The 23,832-nt window shown below is 38.0% G+C and overlaps 9 protein-coding genes across 9 annotated transcripts; 7 read left to right on the forward strand and 2 right to left on the reverse strand. All coding sequences in view use genetic code 12, as the record gives it.

Annotated features, from left to right (window-relative positions):
* Positions 1–48: 48 nt before the first annotated feature.
* On the forward strand, positions 49–1,779 carry IMH3 (IMP dehydrogenase; the record flags this gene model as incomplete). Its single annotated transcript, XM_067695093.1, has 2 exons — positions 49–499; positions 665–1,779. The coding sequence occupies 2 exons, from the start codon at positions 49–51 to the stop codon at positions 1,777–1,779; spliced, it is 1,566 nt and encodes a 521-aa protein (XP_067550724.1).
* Positions 1,780–2,047: 268 nt separating this feature from the next.
* On the forward strand, positions 2,048–3,858 carry I9W82_000701 (mak16; the record flags this gene model as incomplete). Its single annotated transcript, XM_067695094.1, has 2 exons — positions 2,048–2,518; positions 2,896–3,858. The coding sequence occupies 2 exons, from the start codon at positions 2,048–2,050 to the stop codon at positions 3,856–3,858; spliced, it is 1,434 nt and encodes a 477-aa protein (XP_067550725.1).
* Positions 3,859–4,915: 1,057 nt separating this feature from the next.
* Positions 4,916–6,493, forward strand: I9W82_000702 (RTA1 domain-containing protein; the record flags this gene model as incomplete). Its single annotated transcript, XM_067695095.1, has 1 exon — positions 4,916–6,493. One exon carries the CDS (start codon positions 4,916–4,918, stop codon positions 6,491–6,493), a length of 1,578 nt encoding a protein of 525 aa, XP_067550726.1.
* An 833-nt stretch (positions 6,494–7,326) lies between these two features.
* Positions 7,327–8,739, forward strand: I9W82_000703 (RTA1 domain-containing protein; the record flags this gene model as incomplete). Its single annotated transcript, XM_067695096.1, has 1 exon — positions 7,327–8,739. The coding sequence occupies one exon, from the start codon at positions 7,327–7,329 to the stop codon at positions 8,737–8,739; it is 1,413 nt and encodes a 470-aa protein (XP_067550727.1).
* A 316-nt stretch (positions 8,740–9,055) lies between these two features.
* Positions 9,056–10,726, forward strand: I9W82_000704 (uncharacterized protein; the record flags this gene model as incomplete). The annotated part of the gene is made up of 1 exon (XM_067695097.1): positions 9,056–10,726. The coding sequence occupies one exon, from the start codon at positions 9,056–9,058 to the stop codon at positions 10,724–10,726; it is 1,671 nt and encodes a 556-aa protein (XP_067550728.1).
* A 296-nt stretch (positions 10,727–11,022) lies between these two features.
* EFH1 (KilA-N domain-containing transcriptional regulator EFH1) lies at positions 11,023–12,558 on the reverse strand (the record flags this gene model as incomplete). Its single annotated transcript, XM_067695098.1, has 1 exon — positions 11,023–12,558. The coding sequence occupies one exon, from the start codon at positions 12,556–12,558 to the stop codon at positions 11,023–11,025; it is 1,536 nt and encodes a 511-aa protein (XP_067550729.1).
* Positions 12,559–14,932: 2,374 nt separating this feature from the next.
* On the forward strand, positions 14,933–16,549 carry AVT1 (Avt1p; the record flags this gene model as incomplete). The annotated part of the gene is made up of 1 exon (XM_067695099.1): positions 14,933–16,549. The coding sequence occupies one exon, from the start codon at positions 14,933–14,935 to the stop codon at positions 16,547–16,549; it is 1,617 nt and encodes a 538-aa protein (XP_067550730.1).
* Positions 16,550–16,727: 178 nt separating this feature from the next.
* I9W82_000707 (uncharacterized protein) lies at positions 16,728–20,225 on the reverse strand (the record flags this gene model as incomplete). The annotated part of the gene is made up of 1 exon (XM_067695100.1): positions 16,728–20,225. One exon carries the CDS (start codon positions 20,223–20,225, stop codon positions 16,728–16,730), a length of 3,498 nt encoding a protein of 1,165 aa, XP_067550731.1.
* A 2,924-nt stretch (positions 20,226–23,149) lies between these two features.
* Positions 23,150–23,794, forward strand: GSP1 (Ran GTPase; the record flags this gene model as incomplete). Its single annotated transcript, XM_067695101.1, has 1 exon — positions 23,150–23,794. One exon carries the CDS (start codon positions 23,150–23,152, stop codon positions 23,792–23,794), a length of 645 nt encoding a protein of 214 aa, XP_067550732.1.
* Between the last annotated feature and the right edge of the window lie 38 nt (positions 23,795–23,832).

The raw sequence follows: 23,832 nt of genomic DNA on the forward strand, positions 1-23,832 counted from the left end.
CTGCCCCTTTCACACAGCTATATCAATTTCACATCCAGACCTAATATAATGACATACGAAGCATCAAAAGCCACTTCATACTTGAAGGAATACTCAAAAAAGGACGGTTTGTCTATCAAAGAGTTGATTGACTCTACCAATTTTGGTGGTTTAACCTACAATGATTTCTTGATCTTGCCTGGTTTGATCACTTTCCCAAGCACCAATGTGAGCTTGGAAAGTAAGTTGACCAAAAAGATTACTTTGAAGACTCCATTCGTTTCAAGTCCTATGGATACTGTCACTGAAGAAAACATGGCTATTCATATGGCTTTGTTGGGTGGTATTGGTATCATTCACCACAACTGTACTGCTGAAGAACAAGCTGAAATGGTTAAAAAGGTTAAAAAGTATGAAAATGGTTTCATCAACGACCCAGTAGTCATTTCACCAGAAGTTACTGTCGGAGACGTCAAGAAAATGAAGGAATTGATGGGATTCACTTCTTTCCCTGTCACTGGTATGTATAAACTTTTCTGCTTTCATGTTAACCCTGATGATCAAAACAAAATTCATTAATAACTTTCGTTCTACCGAGTCACATCAAACGATGTTGGGGAGAAATTTTTCGTACTGAATCAACATGACAAAACCTCGTTGGAAATATTACTAACATTTAATTTAGAAAATGGTAAGATTGGAGGAAAATTGATTGGTATTGTCACCTCTCGTGATGTCCAATTTCATGAAAACAACAAGGACTCCGTGTCCAAGGTTATGACTACCGATTTGATTACTGGAAACCAAGGTATTTCTTTAACTGAAGGTAATGAAATTTTGAGAAAATCCAAAAAGGGTAAATTACCAATTGTTGATTCCAATGGTAACTTGGTATCTTTGATCTCCTTGACTGATTTGCAAAAAAACCACGATTTCCCAAATGCTTCCAAATCATTCCACTCCAAACAATTGTTGTGTGGTGCCGCTATTGGAACCATGGATGCTGACAAGGAAAGATTAGACAAATTGGTCGAAGCAGGCTTGGATGTTGTTGTCATTGATTCTTCAAACGGTTCATCAACTTTCCAAATTAACATGCTTAAATGGATTAAGGAGAAATACCCAGAACTCCAAGTCATTGCCGGTAATGTTGTCACTAGAGAGCAAGCTGCTTTGTTAATTGAAGCTGGTGCCGATGCATTGAGAATTGGTATGGGTTCAGGATCCATCTGTATTACACAAGAAGTGATGGCTTGTGGTAGACCTCAAGGTACCGCCGTTTACGGTGTTACTGAGTTTGCCAACAAGTTTGGTGTTCCATGTATTGCTGATGGTGGTATTGGAAACATTGGTCACATTTCAAAGGCTTTGGCTTTGGGTGCATCGTGTGTGATGATGGGAGGTTTGTTAGCTGGTACTTCCGAAACACCAGGTGACTACTTCTACAGGGACGGTCAAAGATTGAAAGCATACAGAGGTATGGGATCTATTGATGCCATGCAACAAACTAGCACCAATGCTAATGCATCCACATCAAGATACTTTTCTGAAACTGATAAGGTCTTTGTTGCACAAGGTGTTAGTGGTTCGGTGATTGACAAAGGATCAATCACCAAGTTCATTCCATACTTGTACAATGGTTTACAACATTCGTTACAAGACATTGGTATCCAATCCATCTCTGAATTGAGACAAAAGGTTGATTCAGGATCAGTAAGATTCGAATTCAGAACTGCCTCTGCACAATTCGAAGGTGGTGTCCATGGCCTTCACTCTTATGAGAAGACCTTGCACAACTAAGGGATACTTTTATAGTTTAAGAGAAAAAAAAAAGAATAAAATAAAAGAACTGTACATTATTTATATTACTTCTTTGTAGAGATATCTCTATCTTGTGTGCTGCTGCTCTCTTAATGACGTCAGGAACAGAAACTTCCGCAGGACAATTTTTTTTTGTTTTTCACTTTAAAGAGCGAAAAATTTAAGCCTTGTAATACGACAACAACAACAACAACAACAACAACATCAACGACAACAACGTTCACCTTCTCCGTTGTTGAAATACTAAATGTCCACTACCTTAGATGAAGAACTCAGTAATAGCAGATTGGCTAGGTATAATGACATACAGCCAGATGTGATGAAATATTTGTACAACGTGATATCACCACACTACCCAAATTTATTTGCAAAGTATTCCACCAAGACCCATTCTTTCGATACTTTGAATATAATAGATCTACTACATGATGGCGAAGTATTATGTCGTCTAGGACAGTTGGTGAAACTACCATCCGACATCAAGAACCCCACCACCAAATTCAAGTCCTCGCAAATGGCATTCATGCAAATGGAAAATATATCGTGGTTTCTACAATTGTGTGAGATGTTGAAGTTGCCTCATGATGAGATTTTTCAAACAACTGACCTATACGAGGGAAAGGATCCGTATCAAGTGTGTATTACTTTGATGTCGTTTTCACGTATTGTCAATACGTTGGACCCCGAGGTGTTTGGTGAAGTCATAGGGCCGAAGAAGGTGAAAGTTAAACCGGTAGTTCCTAATAAGCCGAGGAATTTGAGGGAGTAGAGGTAGAAGAGTTTGACCTTGCAGAAGGGGGCCCTTTGTGTGGTGCTGGTGGTGTAATAGGCATTTACATTATGTAAAGATAGTTTATATACAGGATTAATTCGTATTACGCTTTTTCTCATCTCTTCTCCTCTTCGCAGAATTTTTTTTTTTTTTTTTCCTTTTTCTTAATAGAAGAATACTTCACTGATTTCAAAGCAACAGTGTATCTAGAAACATTGATTTATAGTAAGCATAGAGTACTACAGTGATTGCTTAAAAGATTCAATATCACACAAGAAGGCTTACATTTACAAGAGCAAAAACAACGGAAACTGTTTCCATAGCATATTATAATCAATTTATTTATTTCATTTAACATGTCAGACGAAGTTATTTGGCAAGTCATTAATCATCAGTTCTGTGCTTTCAAATTAAAGACAGAGAAGCAAGATTTCTGCCGGAATGAATACAATGTCAGTGGGTTGTGTACAAGACAATCATGTCCTTTGGCTAATGCTCGATATGCCACAGTTAAAAATGTTGGTGGGAAATTGTATCTATATATGAAAACTGCCGAAAGGGCTCATATGCCAAATAGGTGGTGGGAGAGGATCAAGCTTTCAAAGAATTATAACAAAGCTTTGGCGCAGATTGATCATCATTTGCAATACTGGCAAAAATTTTTACAACACAAGTGTAAGCAGAGGTTAACGAGATTGACACAAGTTGCAATCACTGAAAGACGATTAGCATTGAATGAAGAGGAAAGACATTTGGTTGGTGTTAAGCCAAAGGTGAAGAGGAGAGAAGAGAATAGAGAGAGGAAAGCATTAGCAGCTGCAAAGATTGAGAAAGCTATAGAAAAGGAATTGCTTGAGAGGTTGAAAAGTGGCGCATATGGTGATAAGCCATTGAATGTGGATGAAAATATATGGAAAAAGGTTTTGGGTAAAGTTGATGAAGTTGAACAGGAGGAAGAATTTGACGATGATGAGGAAGAAGAAGTTGAACTTGAAAGTGAAGAGGAGGAAGAAGATGAAGATGATATGGGTGAAGTTGAGTACGTGGAAGATTCAGGTGACGATGATCTTGTTGATATGGAAGACTTGGAAAAATGGTTAGATGATTCCTCTGATAATGAAAGTGAAAGCGAAGATGAGAGTGATGACGAAGGTGATGATGATGTCACTACAGAAGGAAGCTCAAAGAAGAGAAAGGCAGATGATACAAACCAAAAGAGGAAGAGAAAGCCAAGAGTGGAAATTGAGTACGAAGAGGAAACCCCTATACAGACCAATATTGTATAGCGATGCAATAACTTTTAATTCTTTTGATAACAAAAGCTTCTCGTAACTACGTAGATGTCAATATTAATGAATACTGGAGGTTTCTTTTAAGAGTCACGTGCTAAACGAAGTCTGCATAACATTGATAGAAATATGATTTGATTAGAAGCTCCTCTGCATAAATCATAATCAGCAACCTCAGACTTCTAGTTATATGACCGATCTCTTAATTCCTTTCACGTGATATGAATTTTTTCGCCGTTTCCAGGAGACGGCGATAACACAAACCCCGTCGGAGCCGAAAAGATCACCCCAATTTCTTAAAGCCAAAGGTGCCTAAACTTCAATAGCTTCGATGACCATAGAGTAGTCAAGAGTAACGTAGACAATTCTCCAACATCATGTAAAGTACAAGCTTCGAGTCATGATTAAAGTTAAGCCGCTTTTCCGGATAAATATACAAAAAGAAAACAAAGAAAAACTCAACGGAACGGGTGTTTATGGTACAAGCGTGAGTAGCCGAATTAAGCCCACACATTTGCTATTGTCGAGCCTGCGGTGGTATTGTTATACAATGCTTTGTTTCTAACGGAAGTATAAGATTCTTGAATTGTTCATCTATCTTGTGGTGGGTGTAAGCTGTTATTTTATTAGCAGGTTTTTTTGTCAGCTGCAAATAAAAATTTATAAATGCCAACTCAGGTGTTCAATATTTGAAGGAAGACTGTCACATAGTAAAGATGCCACGGTCTCACTAGATTTATTAGATCACGAGTTACGTTGCAGCTTTTGGTAAAAATGTTAGGGATTCATGAAAGAAGAGTTCGGTAATTAAGACTTTTTAAACCCCCCTCCCATCAACGGAAAAGACACAAAATCTTTAAAATTAAAGTTTTTCTTTCTGTCATACGAAAATATTTGCTTATAACGTTACTCTTTCTCTTCTTCTTCTTCTATTTCAAAGAGAACCTTATAAACATTTAATAATATAGACTGTCAATCCTGTCTTCTTGTTTATATCCAATACCTCCGCAACTATAGGCAAGCTCAATCTAACATTAGCATTTGTTTCCCCAACATGGAGCTGTTATTGGCTAATATAACAGCATGGACTCCATCCACCACAAGCACGGTTACATCAACTAGTTTGATGAGTGTACCCACTACGGCACAAGATGCGTTGGAACTGAGTTTATCAGCTGCTCTCCATTCTCTCAGCAGTTACGGAACCAGTATTGATAATCAAGAGTACGTTTTAGCATCCCAGGCCATTCGTGGTGCACAAGCTTCGTTATCGATTCTTTCAGCTCAAGGCGTTCTTGCCACCGCTACAGCCGATAATGTCAAGGCGCAAGCTACTGAACTTATATTTAACCTGACGCAAAACTTGGAAGATTTGTTTTGGGATGAGAATATTTACAAGATACATCGACTTACACGTCCTGGAAATATCATCTTTTTGGTTTTATTTTCCATTTCATTCTTGTGGTATATTTTGATTTTGGTAAAGTCTAGATATTGGTGGTTCAATATTGCCTTCTTTTGTGGTGCTGCCCTAGAATTCTTGGGTTTCCTTGGTAGAGTACTTTCATTTAACGATATGACTTATTTCCCATACTACTTGTTGCAGTTGATTGTTTTGACAATAGCTCCAGCTTTCATTATGGGTGGTATATACTTTTTGTTGGGGCAATTGGTTATCATACACGGCCGTCAATATTCTGCTTTGAAACCATTGTGGTACGCATATATCTTTATTGCGTGTGATATCACTTCCCTTGTTATTCAAGCTATAGGTGGTGGTATTGCTGCGGTGCGAGCAGAAACTTATGAAAATGCAGACCCTGGTACTTACACAATGGTTGCTGGTATTGCGTTTCAAGTGCTTTCGATGTCAATCTACATAATCTTTTGGGCCATATTCTTGTGGAAAATCTATTTCCCCAAATCGGAAAAGTATCCTCAAACTGGATTGGAGAAGGAAGTTGTTGATCCACGACAAGTATTGAAACCAAGTTTGAAAAACTTTTTCAAATTGATCCTTAACTCTAAAAAAACTGCCGAATACAAAAGACACGTTTTGGAATCATACTACAACCCCAAGTATGCCGACATCAGGCTGAGGAAATTGTATGATTATTTCCCATTAGCGGTCTCGCTAGCCATTATTGCAGTTTTTGTCCGTTGTATTTATAGAGTTGTCGAGTTGGCTCAGGGATTCACCGGGTATTTAATCACCCATGAAGTGTACATCATGTGTTTGGATGCGCTTATGTTGTTTTTTGCCTTGTATATTTTCATTCCTTTCCATCCTCACATTGTGTTTGGCTCCACCAATATCATTAGATTGGGCGACATCAAAGACAACAATGATGAAAAACTTCAAGACGAGGCATTTGTTCCTAAAGATGATGGGGAAAACAGCAACACAACAAGAAACGATAGTGAAGGGGGTATCCCATATATCGAGAGGCAAGCTGTCAATGGCAAAGTAGAAGATAGTGATGCACCTTACAAAGCAGATTCTGGTTACGCAAATCATAGACCATACCCAGCGGAAGAATATGGCGGCAATGTACCGTATGACCCTTACGAAGTCGAGATGGATGAAATGAATCACAATCCTTATGGCTCGGGATCTAAACAATATTCTTAATGTGTTCTCTTGACTTCATAGGGGCCTACTTCTTAATATAGACTTTCGGTAATGGATATCTTGAAATATTCTAGTAGGCGTAGATCTCTTCTCTCACCAAAGAAAACAAGAATGCGTAAAAAAAAAAACGCATCTGGCGGGTAAATCCGACAGCTTTCGGGGTTTACTTTTGTTAAATGCCGCGTCGGCATGTAAAGACGTCTCAGACATATATATTTCAATGATCTCGTGAAAATATCCAAGTCCTGCGTCATGTACCTCTCTTTGTATACACATATATAGATGGCGCAACTTATAACAAGATCCCCCATTTCTTTGGAAAAGAAAAATTTTTTGTTTTAAACTTTTCGTGGCGTGCATTAAAAAAAATTATTTTAAAACAATTTAGTGTGAGACATTTTCAGTCCAGTAGTATCAAAGGGGGGGTGTAAAATTAGAGATCCACTGTAAACAGTAGCCGTATATCACATTATGTGTCTCTCTTGTAACTGTCTAGATATTCTGAGCTAGTAGCGTATAGTCTACAAATCAAAATCATTGAATTTGGTTAACATACGAATGTAGCACAGAATCACTAGGTTAGCGGCTTTACCTTTTTTACACAAAACTCAATGTTGACGCCAGAATAGGTAAAACCTAAGTCCGATGTTCCATAAACATAATAAACAACATACATACATATGAAATATTTTATTTTTGTCAATTTTTATTAAAATGAATTTTACTCTTTACAATTTTTTTTAGTTTTTGGCCTAAAGTACCCAGTCTTTTCTTTCTTTTTTTTTTTTTTTTTCATTTCTTTTGCTAGACACCACCACCACCACCTTAACGAAATGGACGGGACGTTTTCACTAGCGTCGTTTACTCCTTCAACAACTGCGACCTCAACATCATTGACAAGTGTAGCGACTACAGCCATACCAGCGCTTGAACTGAGCTTGTCCAAAGCGCTCCATTCATTAACAGGCCAAACCACAACACTATTGGGAAATGACTATATTCATGCTTCTAGAGCTGCTCGTGGGGCTTTAGCCTCTCTATCAGCAATTTCAGTTGAACAAGTGTTGGCTACAGCAACAGACGAGAGTGTCAAGGCTCAAGCTACAGATTCTCTTTGGAATCTAACCCAAAACTTGGAAGATTTGGCATGGCAGAAAAACATGTATGCTATCCATCGTTTGACTCGTGGAGGAAACATTTTCTTTTTGGTGGCATTCTCAATCACATTAGCGTGGTTTACTTTGATATTTATAAAATCAAGATATTGGTGGTTCAATATTGCATTCTTTTGTGGGGCGTTATTGGAGTTTTTGGGCTTCCTTGGTAGAGTACTTTCGTTCAGTGATATGTCATCTTTCCTGTACTATGTGATGCAAATGGTGACATTGACTATAGCACCAGCTTTCACTATGGGTGGTATCTATTTCCTATTAGGACAATTGGTTGTCATTCATGGTCGTCGTTTTTCCTTTCTAAAGCCCATGTGGTATGCTTACATATTCATTGCTAGCGATATCACTTCACTAGTTATTCAAGCCGCTGGTGGAGGTGTGGCTAGTGCTGCTACACTGAGAAGCGAAAGCACCTCTGGTGGTACAGATACTATGATTGCTGGTATAGCTTTTCAAGCATTTTCAATGTCAGTTTATGTTATACTATGGTTTACCTTTATTTGGAGAATCTATTTCCCAAAAACTGATCCTTATTCACAGCATTTGGTGGATAGTCAACACCAAATGTTGAAACCCAATTTGAGGAACTTTTTAAAACTTTTCTTCAATACTCGTTCATCATCTGAATACAAGAAAATTGTATTGGAACCGTACTACAATCCAAAATACAGTGATATAAGGCAAAGAAGGTTGTACAATTACTTCCCATTGGCAGTAACATGTGCAATTATTGCAATTTTTATCCGTTGTATTTATAGAGTTGTTGAATTGGCGCAAGGTTTCCGAGGTTATTTAATCACCCATGAAGTATACATCATGTGTTTGGATGCAACGATGATGGTGATTGCATTTTACATTTTCCTCCCATTCCATCCGATCATTGTATTTGGTACAAGCAATATTGTAAGACTTGGTGATATCAAACATAACGTGGATGAGAAGGTGGATGATGAGAAGATGTATTTGAACAATATTGACAACAATACTGTGGACACTGCTGGTATCGAGAGAGAGCTGACAGTAAGTCAAGAGGAAAGAAGAAGTAGAAAATTTGGTAAATTTTTTAAACGTTGATAGAACAGATGGGATTCAAGCGTGCAGTGCAGTCTTTATCCTGAATATGCTAATAGAACTATGAATTTTATATTTTAAGACAACCTCATGTATTTCGATCCATGCTGTTCTCTATCAAGCAGGCTACTGTTGTATTGAGGTTTACTTCCTGATAGTTTGGCTGCAAATACGGGTTTTCTTTTTTTAAGGTTCAGTTTGTCTTTGCCTATTTCACTTTTTTTTGTAATTGCAACAACATCCAACAGGTTCTAAGAGGACCCATTTTGCTATCAATAAACAACTTTCTTGCATTTACTTTCATTCCCCCCCCCTTGCTATGGATACATCTGCTAACTCGCTATTTTCAAATCCAAATGGTCTACATGAGAATTACACACCACAACCTTTGAATACACATGTTGAATCGTACTTGTTGTCTGAATTACCATACTACCCCACGTACGACATAGACCCAATATTTCAGTTTACGTGTGATGAATTGATTGATGATAGGTTTCCCATTACAAAGTATCCTTTCGACGGGTTCATTAATTTCCATTCTTTGAAAATATGCAGTTCAAATGCAAAGCAAATGTCAAAGTACTTGCAACTAGCAATGGGGTTCAAAGAAGTGGCGTACAGAGGTTTGGAGAATGATTCGAGATTGGTTGCATCTCACGTTGTTCAAAATGGATCCATTTTCTTGGAGATTGTGAACACCTTGGAAACCATAAAGGATGATAATGTATTGAGGTTTCCATACTTCAAGCAAGACCTTGCCCTGTTTGAGAAATTTGATAACGACATGAGTACATATTTGGAAGAGTTTAAAATCACTACTGAAGATTTGGTGTTTGATTATGTCAATAATAGGATCGAAAGTTTGAGTACAAACCCTTTGAAGTCATTAAAGTTTGGACGTCATATGTACAATACGATAGTAAAGAGTGGAAAGTACCACACAATTTCTCAAGAGATTCAGAAAATTATAGTTAAAGTCATCAACGATTCGGAACTGATATACAATGATATAATGGAATGCACCTTGATACAGAAATTTTTGAAGAATCATGCAGAAGGCGTGATGGACATTGCATTCAATGTCAAGAGTGTTGATACGATTTTCCAAAAGGCTATACTGGCTGGTGCTGGAATTATACGTTTACCGCGAATCCTTGCCGATGAAAATGGGTCTGTTAAATTGGCAACCATCACAGTTCCAAATACTGATATACAACACACTTTGATTGAAAACATGGACTACACGGGAGCTTTCTTGCCAGGGTATTCTGAGTCCATCATGGGACAAGCTCATGGTTATCAAATGCAATTGGACTCCTTACCTCCAGTTAATTTTACCTCGATCGATCATTGTGTTGAGAATTATTCTTGGAACCAAATGATATCACAAGCGAAAATGTATGCAAAAATGTTTGGTTTCCACAAATACTGGTCTGTTGATGAGATGGATGTATCGACTGGGTTTACAGCTTTGCGTTCCATTGTGATGAGCTCAAGCAATGGCCAGATAAAAATGCCAATTAATGAACCTGTAAAATCAAAATTCAAAGGACAAATAGAAGAGTTTAATGATTTCTATGGAGGTCCTGGGATCCAGCATATTGCACTTCGTACCAATGACATTGTTCAAACTGTAAATGCAATGATTCATCGTGGCATTGAATTTAATCAAGCTAGTGAACAATATTATACAAATTTGAAACAACGGTTGGCTAATGACGATATTGAGCTATACGAGGATATAAATGAAATCATGGCTCTCAACATACTAGTCGACTATGATCCAACTACAAGAAATAAGCGCACGAAGAAATGCCATTATATCTTGCAAATATTTTCGCAACCTTTGCATGATCGTCCAACTTTGTTTATTGAGGTTATTCAGCGACATCATCACAATGGATTCGGAAAAGGTACCTTTAAAGGGTTATTTGAGACTATTGAGCAACAACAAAGACTCCGTGGTACATTAGTTAAAGTAGACTAGGTTGGTAGGGAATAAACAGCTGGTTACATTTGCTCTATCTTTGATCTATGGACCCTTTTTTAAATTAAGCTTTAAGCGTTTTTTTACAACTCTAACTCTAATTCTTTAGGGGATTTTTTTACAACATTAATAAATTATCTTATTACAACATACACAAAAGGATCATACATCAACATGCAAAAGTATATGAAGATTGTTATCTCGTGTCCTACCGGTCGATTCAAATTTCACGATGGTTTGGACTATTCGAGTGAGGAGCGTGTTCGAGGCACCCCAAAAAAATAAAGCTTTTTTACTCATTCGATAGACTCTGATTTAGTTTCACGACTTTTTCTTGGCTCAGGCTCTTGTTCTTCCAATTCAGCTTCATTCTTTAGTTTATACCCCTCAGTTAGAAAATACTCCTTAATATTTCTAACAAACAATGGATGTAATAGCTCATCTACACCTTCATTACGAGCAATTTCATAAGCACGGTCAAATGGAATCCATACTCCTTTCAAAGTCATAGTTCCAACCTTGACAACTTCCTTAACCTTTTCAGTTTTCAATATACCATCCCTTTTCCCCCGAGACATGCCCGTGACATTCAACAATTTGGTACAGTTGATATAATTATTATCCTCCCTTCGCGAAACCAAAACCTTTCTAACACACACTTGATAACAATTAGTGTTTTCCTCTTCCCAATGGCGAGTGGCAACAAGCGGCTTAACAAAAGTTGGCTGGGGCTCCGTTCGTGGAATGCAGCTACTTATTGACGTAGCTCTGGAGCCTGATCGTTCATCAGTGTTTGAAAAAGTCGACGAGTTTCGGGATTTGTTTGTAACTGTGGAAGAAATCAGCTGGTTTCGACTAGTCGATGACAATTGTGATTTTGGTTTAGACACTTGCAGTTGCTGTTGCAGTTGCTGTTGCTGTTGCAGTTGCTGTTGTGGTTGGTACTGCCTCTGTGCCGCATAACCTTGATAATAATTCAGCTGGATTGACGGTGAGCTATAGGAGAGTGAAGATTGGGGAAACGCAGTTTGTGTGTACAGCATTGGGCTTGAGTTTGCAAATGCTTGGTTTAGCAATTGTTGCAGCTGTTGTTGTTGTTGTCGTTGTAACTGCTGTTGCGCTTGGCTTGAAGTGCGTGAACCATTCTCATCACCTTCCAAATCAGTTTTGTCGCCTTGATAAAGCGTTTGCTGGGAGTTTGAGTTGAATGTTGGATGCCCATTTCTAATAGGATACTTTTGTAGTTGATGATTGTTAAGTGACTTGTTTCCCAAACTAGATGCATAAAGGTCTTGCTGTTGAAAAATCAGATAAGGATTTGGCTGTGAATATGTTGGTTGATTGTACTGTGTATGTGACGGAACGTACTGCTGAGTTTTCACCCCAGAAAGTGGCATGTCTTGACTACTGGTTTGTGCCATTGGACTAAGTACCAGATTTATGCTCGCTTGATAATCTGAATATCCATTATTGGCTGCAGCTACTGTGGATGATGAATTCAAAAACTCCACATTGGACATAGCCAGATAGCCTGAATAATAATTAGAATAGTCCATGGGATATCCTTGTTGACCCTTTATTTTGTTGACGGGTTGAAATTGTTGGGAATATGGAGTTTCTATACTATTGTTTTTCGTCAGATTATTCATCTGTGTTGGTGGTTGGGGGCTAAGCATTTTCGTGTCGAACAGCTGTTGACGCTGCTCCTGACTTTGTATTTTCTCCGGCTCCTGCTGGTGGATATTTTTCTTGGAAGCCAAAACCATTTGCTCAGCATTTGAGGTATTAACTAGATCGGGGGCGTAAAAATTGGAATTTGAAGGTGTCTCCATAACCGCTGTTATTTACTTGGCTTGTGTTGACTTAGTAGTAAGATCGCTAATGAATCAAAATAAATCTAACGTTTAAAGATCTGGCGAAAACTGATTGACTTCTTGAAATCTTAAATGAACAGGGGAAAGTTAAAGTTAGATTGCCAGTTGTCAAATTGGAAACTTTAATCAAGATAATGACAAAATATAGGATTTCGTAACTCTTTAGTGTCCTAATGAACGATTCAATAATCTCAACATAAATTAGTGAAAAAAAAAGATCTCTTCTACCTTTTTTTAAGTAAGTATAGCATAAAACTATGGGATAACTGGCTGTAGCAATCAGGTACCACAAAGTTGAATATTCTCTCTGGATAATGTCACAAATGTAAAGCACTAAGAAATCTTGGGTTGAGAAATATCGACCAAGTTAAATACCAATCGTGAGATGCTCCTAAACTCAATAAGAACAGCAAAAAAATTTTCTCCTTCTGTATATCGTCATCCAATAATGACGTATTATATGATTATTCAGCGTCATTTCTGTTTATAAGTCATAATTGCAAAGGGCAATGAAAAAAAACTCAAATGCAGTCAACCTCTTTGAAATTTAAGGAAATTATAATAAAATGCAATAAAAATAAAATATCACTCACACAATAGTAGAAATTGATAAATTATTATTTCCACCATAAGCTCTACCAGACGATTATTCAACAACTCTTGATCCACCTGGTCTGTTTAAAGTTGGTCCTTTGTTAGATTCCACATTTCTGTGCTGGTACCATCTCTCATCATGCAAGATGCAATCTTTTCTGGACTCTGCCTACCCCTTGCATCAGGTAGAACACCTCTTGCGACAGAATATAACGCGCTTTTTGTTTGTATTATTTTACCCAAGACTTTCAGAATTGATGTCTTTATTATTTTTCTTACAAAGCTCCTAACTTTGAACAGAAAAAGAAATCAAAACAATGAAGTAAAAAAATACAGCAGCACAGATATCGACCCATTCTGTTGATATGATTGCACGACTTCGGGTATGTGGGATGTGCTTGACGACAGTCCCGGTAAGCTCTCAAGGTGTCGAAAGTCAAGCACTTCAGATCAATATCAGTAACTAGATTCCCCGTCTGTCTTGATAGCTTGTACTGTTATCAACCTTATAGCCTGGCGTATGCATTTAGACACGGTAGGGTAGTATTCTACAAACCCCCGCTCGAGTCCTTCGGCATCCCAAAATCGGAAATAAAAAGAAATCCAACTAACCCATTCGCGTTATTAAACCAAGATAATAGCAAATTTGAAAATTGTCTCATTTATCGGGTCCACAACGACTTCTTGCATTCATGTGCAGTGATTTACATATTAGGTGACTTTTTCTTGCATCCCACCAAATTGCCCTTTCCTCATACACTATGCTAGCAAGTCTAGATCGCGACCCCGCCAACTTACCGGAAGCGACAGCCCTTTCCCATTAGAGCATTTGCGTAAGTGAAAAAAAAAAAATTGCCCATTTTAACTCTGAATGTTTCCAACACTGCATCAACTTAACCTGTATCCACAAACATAAATTTTCCTTTGACAGCGCTTGACCCATGTAAACTAATGCTTCAATTGTTTAAGCATTTTATAATATGAGCGCCCTTCAACCCATCAATTCTTATTTCTGCAGGGCCATTAGTCTTCAGAAGCATCCCAAAGTCTGTATTCTTGCATAATCTCTCAAGAAACCAAGATTCGATTGGCAATCTATTTTTTTTTTCTTTTCTTCTTGACATTAAATAATAGCATCAATGGTGACCTGCTTTGCTACGCGTACGGAGCTTGGCCATTCTGCTCACCTTTCCATCTTTTTTGATATATTTTCAAGTTGTAGATACGAACGTAATAGGAGTGGCTGGTTTCCAACGTAAGTTTTCATCGGTTGTCGTGACACCAAAAAAAATGTGAAGTCGCTACCAATCCTATTAGGAAGGAGCATCAGATACTAATACCTCTTACTCCTTGTAAGGTCTCCTTTCATTGGTTTGATCTAGGTGGGTCAAAGTAGATTAGGTTGTAGTATGAAATGGGTAACTATTTAAACTGACTTACTTGCGTGGTGGTTAAAGAGATTTTATTAGTCGGACTTACTATAGTTTTACAACTGAATGCGTCAAATTATGTAAAGCTAATGCGGCTCACAGCTGGTGGAGTATATACTCGTGTAGTAATGTGTAATTCTAGTACCTCGTCTACACAAGACATTGTAAAAACTTCGAATTAATCGAAAGTTGCTTATCAGTTTCTATTTCAAAATTTCAGAGAAAGAATAAATCACGCGAGTCATCTCAAAAGATCTCAGAAATCTTCACCCTTGCAATAGAAAATTCACAAACCTAATCAAAGCGGAATGTCCCTACCAACGCAACAACCAACAGTTAAAATCCCCAAAGAAAGACGTCGATCGTTTATGGACTATGGTGGTGCAAACTCGTTTAATAATTTTGCTTCATCCTTTTCGCGAGCGCAACAATATAGCGGGTCGTCATTGATGGAACAATTTGAAGATGGTCGCAATTCATCACTAATAAGACACTCATTTCTGCAGCCCAATTTTGCTCAGGGTGAAGTATCAGTATCGCCATTGAATGAGTCAGCTGTAGTTGACGACGAAGATGGAACAAGAAGTCGAGGTTCTGACAGATTGGAATATTTTCAATTCCCACAACCTGGTGGAGGAGGGGAGAGAGAAGACAGCGAGAGTTTTCTTGATGAGCTTACGCCTTTGGTTCCTACTATTTCGAAACAGAGTAGTCACAAGTCGTTTGTTTTACAGTTGGGGAACTCAACTTCACCACAAACCATATTCAATTCAATAAATACCTTGGTGGGGATTGGACTACTAACCATTCCTTTTGGATTTAGATTAAGTGGTTGGATAATGGGTGTAATTTTACTCTTGGGATCGGCATTGAGTACAAACTTGACAGCAAAGTATCTTGGAAGGATTTTAAAACGATATCCCCAATTGTTAACCTATGGTGATATATCATTTGCATATGGAGGAAAATATTTTTCCATATTAGTGACTTTGTTTTTCGTATTGGACCTAATTGGAGCTGCATTGACATTGATATTGCTATTTACTGATTGTTTTGTCTTTATTTGGCCTCATCCGATTGGGTTGAAAGTTTTAATTGTGTCAATTGTATTCTTCACTAGCTTATTGCCATTAAATATACTTTCATTCTTCAGTTTGATGGGAATCTTGGCGACTATGGGAATAATTTTAGTTGTTGTCATATGTGGATTTTTAATTGATAAATCGCCAGGATCACTTTTACAATTTGCTCCCACCTCCTTCCTCCCAGCTAATTTGAAAGATTTATTCTTCAGTTTAGGGATCTTTATGATGCCATGGGGTGGTCATCCAGTATTTCCTGAGTTGTATCGTGATATGAGACATCCACAAAAGTTCAGTCATGCAGCTAATATATCATTTCTGGTTACATTTATGCTTGATTTTGCAATTGGTGCCACTGGTTACTTGATGTATGGCTTACATGTAAATGACTCAATAATTAAAAGCTTGATGCAAAATTCAAGTTATCCAAGTTGGGTCAATAAAGCATTATGTTTGATCATGGGAATTTTACCAATTAGTAAACTCCCGTTGGTCACACGGCCAATTATCAGCTCCTATGAGAATGTCTTGAAAATTGCTCCACATTATAATCAAAAATCAAACACGAAAAAGTTGCTTCGGATTATTGTCAGAGTTATATTTTGCAGCTTATTGTTGTTGATTGCGTTATTATTCACTTCGTTTGGTAAGCTCATGTCGTTTTTAGGAAGTGCCATTTGTTATACCGTTTGTTTAACGTTACCACTATTGTTTTACTTGCATTTGAATAAGTCACATATTGGATTCTTTGAGAGATGTCTAATCAAGATCGGTATTGTTGTTTCGATCAGTTGTGCTGTCTTTGGAACTTATGCATCCATAACTGCAGAAACAACAAGATGATGCAAACACTTTTGCTACCGATACGGCCAGTAAAAACCTTTGTACTTTTAATTTTATCTAAATAACCTATGAAACCCCAGCATATAATAATGAAAATATGTATAAATGAAAGCAATTAAAACTTGTATATGCCTTTGATAAGACCCCCCCCTCACTCTATTCACATCCAACACGCTTCTCAACGTGACTCCTCATTCCCTTTTCTGCTTTTATCTCCTTGGCGACGGCCATCATAGTTGTTGTAGTTTCTATGAGGTTCTGTATATTCGGGCCCATCGTATGATGATTCCATGGGTTGAGCTTGCGATAAATACTGCGCCATCACCTGCGAGCCAGAACTGCCACAAGACCCATTTCCCATCCCTTGATGCATCATTGGCGATGCCATGACTGATTGGCCGGGAATCACTGGCACATACCTAACATGCGGTGCAAATTGTCCAATGAACTGAGGCAGAGGTGGGATCACATACATTGGTTGTGGGTAACCCGATGATGAGCGAGGTTGGTGTTGGAAAGAACCATTCATTGGTTGGGGTGATGGATGGTAGCCTTGAGATCGGAAGCTACTTGTGGAGCTATTACGGCTTATGCGTGATGTTGGTTGATGATTGAATTGAGGTGAAGCATAGTGGGCATAAGGGTATGAAATACCCCCGTTATTAATGGAAATTGCTGAGGAGTTCCTCGATGCTCTTCCATTCCAGCCTGCTTGCTCGTAATAGTATGGTTGGTGATACACTTTTTGACGTCTTGAATCATGTTTTCGGTTCCTATAGCCAAAGGTATCATTGAAGCTGTCATATTTACCACTGGCATTGGTGGAATAAGTGTCATCAGAACCAATTATGATTGAAACATCATCTTCGTCGTCTCCGTCTTCGTCTTCGTCTTCGTACTCTTCTTCAACCTCCGGAATTTCTTCCGCTAACTTTTTAGTAAGCGGTTCTTGATCCGCAGGGTCATTTGCGTGAACTGGTTCAACAGCCTTTTCACTTTTCTCTTTATCAATGACCTCCTTACTTATTTCTGGCTCTACTGGCTCACTCACTTGATCAGACACTTTTTTAGTTCCATTCATATCAGATGCCACTTCTGTTTTCTCGTCTGCCTTTACAGGTTCACTTTCCTTCTCGGAATCCTTTATTATTCCGAAAACCATAGCAGCTTCGTCACCAATAACGTTGCCATTCTTATTCATCTCTCCTCTATTTGAATTTTCATTGACGCTGCTCGATTTTCCGTGAGCCTTATTCTTATTTGCTTTCGATTTTCCCACGCAGGCATGCAACTGGTCTTGGTACTGCTGATATGTAGACCCTGACCTCTTGTCAAAATTTTTCCTGAAAGAAAACTTTGGTGGATTTCCGCACCGATCTTTACCAAAACTTACCTTGTAACGCTTGTACTTTTGGTAAAGCGCATTAGCTGCAGCTTGATCACCACGAAGCAGTTTTGTCAAATTAAGCACCGCATTTGGTTCTTCACATTCAAACGCACGTACAGCCTTAATGGCATCAGAAATATTCAAAAAGTTCAAAAATGCACATTCCTTGTTGTGATAAAAGTTGATCTGCTCCAATGCACCAATACGGGAAAAATCAGCTCTCAATTCCTCTTCACTGGGCAAAACACGATTATTCCCTGCTTCGTCATCTTGACCATTTCGAAGCCCTAAATACACATTCCTCGATGCACCAGCAGTAACTGCAAGGGCAATTTCTCTCAGCACAGGACCACTATGTTTCTTTGCCCATCCAACAGTTACATCACTACCATGGATAACCAATTGATGAAGCACTTGATGATTCATGAAAAACTTGTAGGCAATATTAGCATCAACAAATGTGACAAAACACATCCTTCTTTCTGGAAAATGATTCAAAGACTCAACCAACCCTCCTGCTCTCAAGTTATTAGCAATTTCCTCAATTGTCGTATGAGGATGTAAGTTCCCTAAATGTATTGCTCGATTACCAGCGTTGACAACATCAGGATTGTAGTTTGAAACAAATGAAGAGTTAGAATGAAAAGCAAATGGTGACAGAGTATCCATTGGAATGTGAACAAATTGTGGTGTTGCGTTCAATTGTCTCGCATCAGATGTTATCATTGAATAGACGCCGTTACTAATTATCGATCCCTCAGCATGGGACGCATTGTCATCGACGACATGGTCACCTTGGGGCAAGTTGTATGTGTCACGAACAATGGGAGATGCATTTTCAATATCTGACGAATTGGGGCTAACAGGATCTATAATGTTGACGTCAGCAGGGGGGTGTTGTCCTGGTGAATCAATAATGCTGCACACTTCAGAACTATTATCAAGTGGGCCCTCTTCAGTAATTAGGTCACAGACGCTATTCTCCATTCTATTGGCCATCGTTTCCGCAATTGGTTTGGTTATTCCATGTTCGATATCATCCCTATATTCGACAAGCGTTTTGTCGCATCTGTCTTTATGGAAACCTGCCAGAATGAAACAGATTCCGTACTTGGAGCTAACATCATACAAATCATTCGAAGAATCCCTTTTCCTTCTTACTATTTCGGCATTACCATCCTGTTTCTTCTCCAAGTCAATTTGAATTTTCTTTTGGTAATTCTCATAAGCATTGACGGAGGAGTCGATTGAAGTAAAGTGAACTTTGGCTGTGCCTGATAAGATATTTAAATTGTTCTTCTCTTCTCCTTCTTGCTCCTTAGATTTATTCTCGAATTCAATGTCAAAGCATTCAACATCGCCAAATTTCTCACACTGACTCAAAATATAATGCTTCAAATGATTTAATCTATCTTCAACAGTTGTGTCTTCCGGCAAAACATCTTTTACACTAAATGAGACTTTCAAACATCGCGTTGCTTGATGATCCATAATGTAATTTAAATTCTTTAATTTGATATATTCTTGCCTCGATGATGATTGCCCATTATTTATTTTATTAAAATCATTCAAAGTAACTTTCAAACGTTCTGATCTCAATGCCAGCCTCAATTTGTTTAAATTGGATGAATTTTTTGCATACTTCAAGTAAAACATTACCGAGATTCTAGAATTGATAAAAGATATCGAACAGTTTCTGATAAAATTCACTTCACTGGCTTCACCACTTGAAGTTCGAGAAGCAACTTTGGGAAACAATTTGATGTATTCAATTGGACCAAAATCGATATGATTGAGAAGTTCATGCAATGTCATATCGTCTGTCAAATTCCGCAACATAACAGTCCTCGATATGTGCAAATTCTCTATATTTTTGTCCGAAGTAACAGCTAAATCATTACCTTGAACATTTGGGTTGTGCAGTGTCGAACCATTCACTCCATTCTGATCAGCGTGCAATTGCTGATAACTGTTGTTGCGGTGATTGCGGCGATTGTGCGCCCTTGAATGTGAACCATGTGAATTTGTCAATGATGTTTGCGAATTGCGAAGGGAGGAGTGGTGTGATGATATAGGTGGGAAATACTGGGCCGATGGTGGCGGTGTGAAGTATGGTGTACTGACAAACAAATTTGATGGCAACATTGACTGACTATAACTCATATCCAAGGGAGTCATGGGTGAAGAAGGTACTCCTCCATTTACATTTTGGTAATGTGAAATTTTCAAAGGAGTTGCTGTATTCCCTCCATTCCTGTTGATATTGTTGTAAAACACTTGTTGATACATGGTGGATGTACTGCGAGGAGGAATTATCGTGGGGTGGAAAGGGGGCTAGTGTTGGGTATATGTCAAAAGTAAAAGGGGGAAAAAATGTGAAAATTTTGAAAGCACCTTTACTGCTAGGAAAGTCAAAGGGTGCTTCTGTTCTGTTGAAGTTTTTTTTTCTATTGTTGAACCCCCGCCCCAGCTATGAATATGTAAAAAAACGGATGAAGGTGTGGTGTGGTATGTTGTGGTATGTGTGGTATATGGTTTGTATTAGCGAATGTGTTGATTTGAAAAGATGAAAGAAATGTGTGTTTGTTGATGTTCTGTGTGTGTGTGTGTGTGTGTGTTATGTTTGTTGCCTGTCGGTGTGTGTGTGTGTTTGTCTTGTGTTTGTATTGTGTATTGAAAGACAATGTTTTGAAAAAAAAAAATAAAAATATTATTTATTTTTTTTTTTTTTATTTTTTATTTTTTATTTTTTATTGTTTGTTGTTATTTGTTTATTTTTGCTTAGCCTCTCTCTTTCTCACTTTTACTCTTACTCTTTAAATCTCTCTTCCTGTGTATGTATGTGTATGTACTATGTTAGTAAGTTTAAAATTTTCCAGTGGTTGGCTTTCTAGTTACAAAATTCATTTAAATCACTTTTAAATCACCATAGAAAATTTATCACACAATTTCAGTTGAAAAAAAAATAATCCAACTTTCCTAATTTTAGCTTATACGTTTAGTATTGAAAAACTTATTTCTCAAAACAGCAAAACTAATGACACTTACTGAGTTTAATATTACCCTTGCCAGTTGTGGTCACCAATGCTATATTGTCGTTTGTCCTCTTCTCTTCTCTTCTAAAACGCAGGTAGGATGTTCCTTTCTGTAGTGAAACGGTGAATTTTTCCCGCAAGCGTGCATATAACAATGTTTGAAGTGGTGGTTATGTGTAACTTTTGGAAAGAACCATTTTGTTTTGGTGCGTTATGTAAGGTTTATTTTTGTGTCGGGAGTGGAACGACTCACAATACACATTCAACGAAACAGGATCGGCATGGCTCAGCTTCAACTTACAAGCACTTGTCCAATATTGTATGCAGTTCACAATTGTTGCAAATAAAGACTCTCAGCTATCCTTATTCTTCTTCTTCCAGTTCGTCTTTCAGGTGTTTGATATTTGGTGCTTCACTTTTTGTCCTATGTTTACTGTTTATTTTTTTTATTTTTAGTCCTTCGCTGTCACTAAATTGAATTTCTCAAAAACACACACAGCAAACAACATAGGGCTCCTTTATTGTTTACACAACTAATCCGGTAATGTAATTACCGCTGTGTGTGTGTGTGTGTGTGTGTGTGTGTGTGTGTGTCTCACTGTGTTTTTGAAACCCCTTTCTTTTGCAATCAGTACTCACCACCCCACATAAATAGTGGTTATACAACTTTGTTTTAAAGAGCTTACGCTACGCCAAGAGCGCTTCCATTCTGATGTAATGTGGTGCCCTAGTTTTTGAAAATCATGGGCAACAATATACTTTTGTGTTCGGAACGACACTGAATATTACCACCACGTCTCATTTCTTTCGTTTTTCAAATTTGGATAATTAAAACAACCCCCAATTCTCGCATCCTCCCATCGATGCTTCTTATCTTTGGGCCTAATACTGGTATAAATTGTGTGATTTATACCATTGATTACTTCTAATGCAGGTTTCCTCGTGTTCTAACATGCGGATTTAATGATTAAAGAAAAAATAAATTCACTCTCGAGAAAAGCCTTACCTGTACCTCACAGACTCGTACAAGAATCCTCTTTTTGAAAGCCAAGTGGTATTGTTGACCCAGGGCTGACTGGTTGGGGTTGATTACTTAGTCCTGAATAACTAACCGGAAGCACTCAATGCTAGACAATGAAATCAGTCAATTTGATCTGAACACTGTACACAAAGCACTTGCCACATACACACATCATAAGTTATTGAATTAAACCGTGACGGACCTTAAATTGTCCTCCACGACTAATGTGAGCTGCAAACTTCTTAAATTGGCATTGCTTTGCATTTTGGGAAGTGCGCCGCTTCAAATTGCTTTCTAGTTTTAAGTAAACACTGCATATTGCGTGAAAATCTCACATATAAACCATTTAACCGAAGTCAACTCTTTCGGCTAATATGTGCCACAAGGGGGCATATCTAGGTGATATCCATGAACCCGATCTCAAGCAATGTTTAAAAAGCTGGGTGGTATGCGTAGTTCCCAGTGGTCTCTAAAGTGTTTGGTAGCAACGGTGATCGCCATTATATAGCTTGCATTGAACTTTTGCCACGGCATTCGTGGGAGATACAAAGTTCTAGACGCCTCGTGATAGTGCTGGACTTTTGTCAATTGATACCAGGGTCCACGTTTACTATCTGATTTCTTAAGTGAGGACAAATTTAGATGAAAAAGATTTGGGTTATTTGCTCAAATTTGTGGTAAATTTGTTGCAAAACCTTTGAATGAAAATACAATCAGCCAATTCTTTGTGGGATATAATGCATACAAAGTTGAATTGTAGTATAAGCTACCACAACATTGATTTTGAACAGGACTGAAGTCTATTTAGAGCCAACAGATATTTGAGTCGTTTCCTGCAAATACCATGTGAGATTAAGGCTGATGATCACCTTCCGCTGTGAATGTCGCAAATTCTTTGATCTACGTCTCTTGCTATTTTTGCGACTTTAAACCACCTCATCTTCATTTGTCCCTCGTTTAACGCGCTACCAATCACCTTTTTTCTTTTTTTTTTTTTGCTTTTTCTTCAAATCCGTTGACATCGAGAAAGAGAAAAAAAAAAAAAATCAAAACATCACTAAATTCGAATCAGAAGAAGTTTCCATCGGCCTTTCTTTGATTCAATACATCAATTAAAATACATACTCGGTCAACCCTATTAATAGAAAGATTCAATCATGGCTCAAGAAGTTCCTACTTTCAAATTAGTCCTTGTTGGTGATGGTGGTACTGGTAAAACCACTTTTGTCAAGAGACATTTAACTGGTGAATTTGAAAAGAAATACATTGCCACCTTGGGTGTTGAAGTTCATCCTTTGGGTTTCCACACCAACTTTGGTGAATTAAAGTTTGATGTCTGGGATACTGCTGGTCAAGAAAAGTTTGGTGGTTTAAGAGATGGTTATTATATCAATGGTCAATGTGGTATCATTATGTTTGATGTTACTTCAAGAATCACTTACAAGAACGTTCCAAACTGGCACAGGGACTTGGTAAGAGTTTGTGAAAACATTCCAATTGTGTTGTGTGGTAACAAGGTTGATGTTAAAGAACGTAAAGTTAAAGCCAAGACTATCACTTTCCACAGAAAGAAAAACTTGCAATACTATGACATTTCAGCCAAGTCCAACTATAACTTCGAAAAACCATTCTTGTGGTTGGCTAGAAAATTGGTTGGTAACCCTCAATTGGAATTCGTTGCTTCTCCAGCTTTGGCCCCACCAGAAGTCCAAGTTGATTCTGATTTGATGCAAAAATATCAACAAGAAATGGAACAAGCTACCGCTTTGCCATTGCCAGATGAGGATGATGCTGATTTGTAAGCCAAGTTGGGTTTATATATGTATAGCATTTGCTCATT

This window comes from Candida metapsilosis, assembly GCF_017655625.1.
Source record: "Candida metapsilosis strain BP57 chromosome Unknown scaffold1, whole genome shotgun sequence".
NCBI classification, from domain to species: domain Eukaryota; kingdom Fungi; phylum Ascomycota; class Pichiomycetes; order Serinales; family Debaryomycetaceae; genus Lodderomyces; species Lodderomyces metapsilosis.